The sequence below is a fragment of the Cornus florida genome, unplaced genomic scaffold (genome assembly GCF_030987335.1).
Source record: "Cornus florida cultivar Cherokee Brave unplaced genomic scaffold, ASM3098733v1 CherokeeBrave_3.0.0_Hap2_Chr07, whole genome shotgun sequence".
Lineage (NCBI taxonomy): Eukaryota > Viridiplantae > Streptophyta > Magnoliopsida > Cornales > Cornaceae > Cornus > Cornus florida.
The window spans coordinates 44,313,265-44,315,163 of record NW_026775577.1 but is presented as its reverse complement, the minus strand read 5'-3'; the positions used below and the strand labels follow the sequence as shown (position 1 = coordinate 44,315,163).

Below are 1,899 nucleotides of genomic sequence, written 5' to 3'. Positions count from 1 at the left end.
CTTTATAGATTGAAAGAATTACACTTGGGTTCTAACCAGCTCATAAGTTTCATACCACCTACATTATTCAACATTTCATCTTTGGAAGCAATCGATTTCATAGACAATAGCGTAGCTATCAGGAAACCTGCCACTAGACATATGTAGCCATCTTCCTCAACTTTAAATACTCTATCTTTCGTCGAATCAGCTTAACGGTCAAATCCCGTCCAATTTATACAGATGTAGGAAACTCCGAGGTCTAGTATTGTCGTCCAATGAATTTAGTGGCAGCATTCCCAAAGAAATTGGAAACCTGACCATGCCCACAACGTTGGAAATTGAAGAAAATATATTGATAGGTATGATTTCATTATTTGTTCTAAGTCAAGAGAGAACTTTTGATAAACCATGCTTGGATTATCCAATGATTTCAAAGATAAGAGTACACACAAGGATATGACTAGTCACTAGTATAAAATAGTTGTGCACCACATGCACATTTAATATAGTACATAACATTTGCACACTTAATATTATAATATTAGTACCCTTGGTCTTTGAGTACTTCAGTTACAGTTTTGAATTCATGTATTAGTAGACTATATGTTTCATATTTTAACTCCTCTTTATTTTTGCTTGAGTACTTTTGAATTTTATATTTTTTTAAAAGAAGAAAAAAGAGAATAATAGCCCGTGTTTATTTCTTGGTTGAGAGGTTTATTATTTTCTGCTTGTGCATGACTCCCCACCCCAACACACACACACACACACACATAGACCCAACAAGATTATATCATATCTTTGAGTTATAAAAGCTTTTTCTTGAGGTATCAACAGTTCATCAATTTTTTTTCAATATTTAAATTAACACTTACATCGAGTGTTTCTTGTCATTCAAGCCAATATTGATTATTCATTGTTGTGATCACAACCACCTTGCAAACTTTTAATTACCTCAATGTCACACTGTTAGCCATTTAGCAATTGCCTAATATCTTTGTTTATCATAATTAACACTATTAGGTGTGTACAAGTGAAGTGACATGGATTAGGTAATACATAAGTCTGAAAAAATTAAAGTGATATCAGCTAGCCAAATACCAAATGCATATCAAAGTCAGACAATTACAAAAAGGATAACTTTACTTTGGAATTAATTGAAAATCCAAGCTTAGTTTATCAAAAGTTCTCTCGACTTAGACCTGATATTGAAATCATATCTTCCAAGCTGTTTTTTGTAAGATACAACTCCTTGAGCATAGTCAGATTTTCAATTTCTCTCAGTATGCTGCCATTGAATTCATTGAATGACAATGATAGAACTTGGAGTTTCCTGCATCTGTATAAATTGGATGGAATTTGCCCGTTAAACTGATTCAGAGAAAGATAAAGTAATTCAAGTTCAGGAAGATGGCTACATATGTCTACCGGTAGGCTTCCAGATAGGCTATTATTTGTAAGAACAATCATTTCCAAAGAAGAATTGTTGAATATACTAGATGGTATGAAGCCCGTGAGCTTGTTAAAACTCAGGTTTAATACTTTCAATCTAGAAAGTTTGCCAATCTCTTTGGGAATATAGTCGTTGAAATTGTTGCGACTGATGTCAAGTGATGTGAGAAATGAAAGATTTCCAAGATGTGGTGTTATGGTACCTTTGAGTCCCATATCATAAAGATTCAAGGCTGTGACCCTTTGGTGGGTGAGACCACAAGACACACCAATCCAATTGAACACAGAGGTAGTGGAAGACCAATTTTTGGCCAAAACATCTTCAGGGTCAGAATTGATGTGGGCTCTAAAGGCAAGAAGAGCAGATTGATCTGTATTCAAGTTTTTGTCAGACCTAGCCAAACAAAGCATAGAACAACAGTGTATCAACAGTGCAATGGACAAAAGGAATGAAACTTTTTCCAT

The 1,899-nt window shown here is 34.4% G+C and overlaps 1 protein-coding gene across 1 annotated transcript; it reads right to left on the bottom strand.

Moving 5' to 3' along the window:
- Positions 1-1,161: 1,161 nt before the first annotated feature.
- On the bottom strand, positions 1,162-1,899 carry LOC132316641 (LRR receptor-like serine/threonine-protein kinase EFR). Its single transcript, XM_059815113.1, has one exon. It carries the CDS (start codon positions 1,897-1,899, stop codon positions 1,162-1,164), a length of 738 nt encoding a protein of 245 aa, XP_059671096.1.

Bases quoted from the DNA above. Each gene is read 5' to 3' on its own strand.
- LOC132316641 (XM_059815113.1), bottom strand. From the start codon at position 1,899: ATGGAAAAAGTTTCATTCCTTTTGTCCATTGCACTGTTGATACACTGT.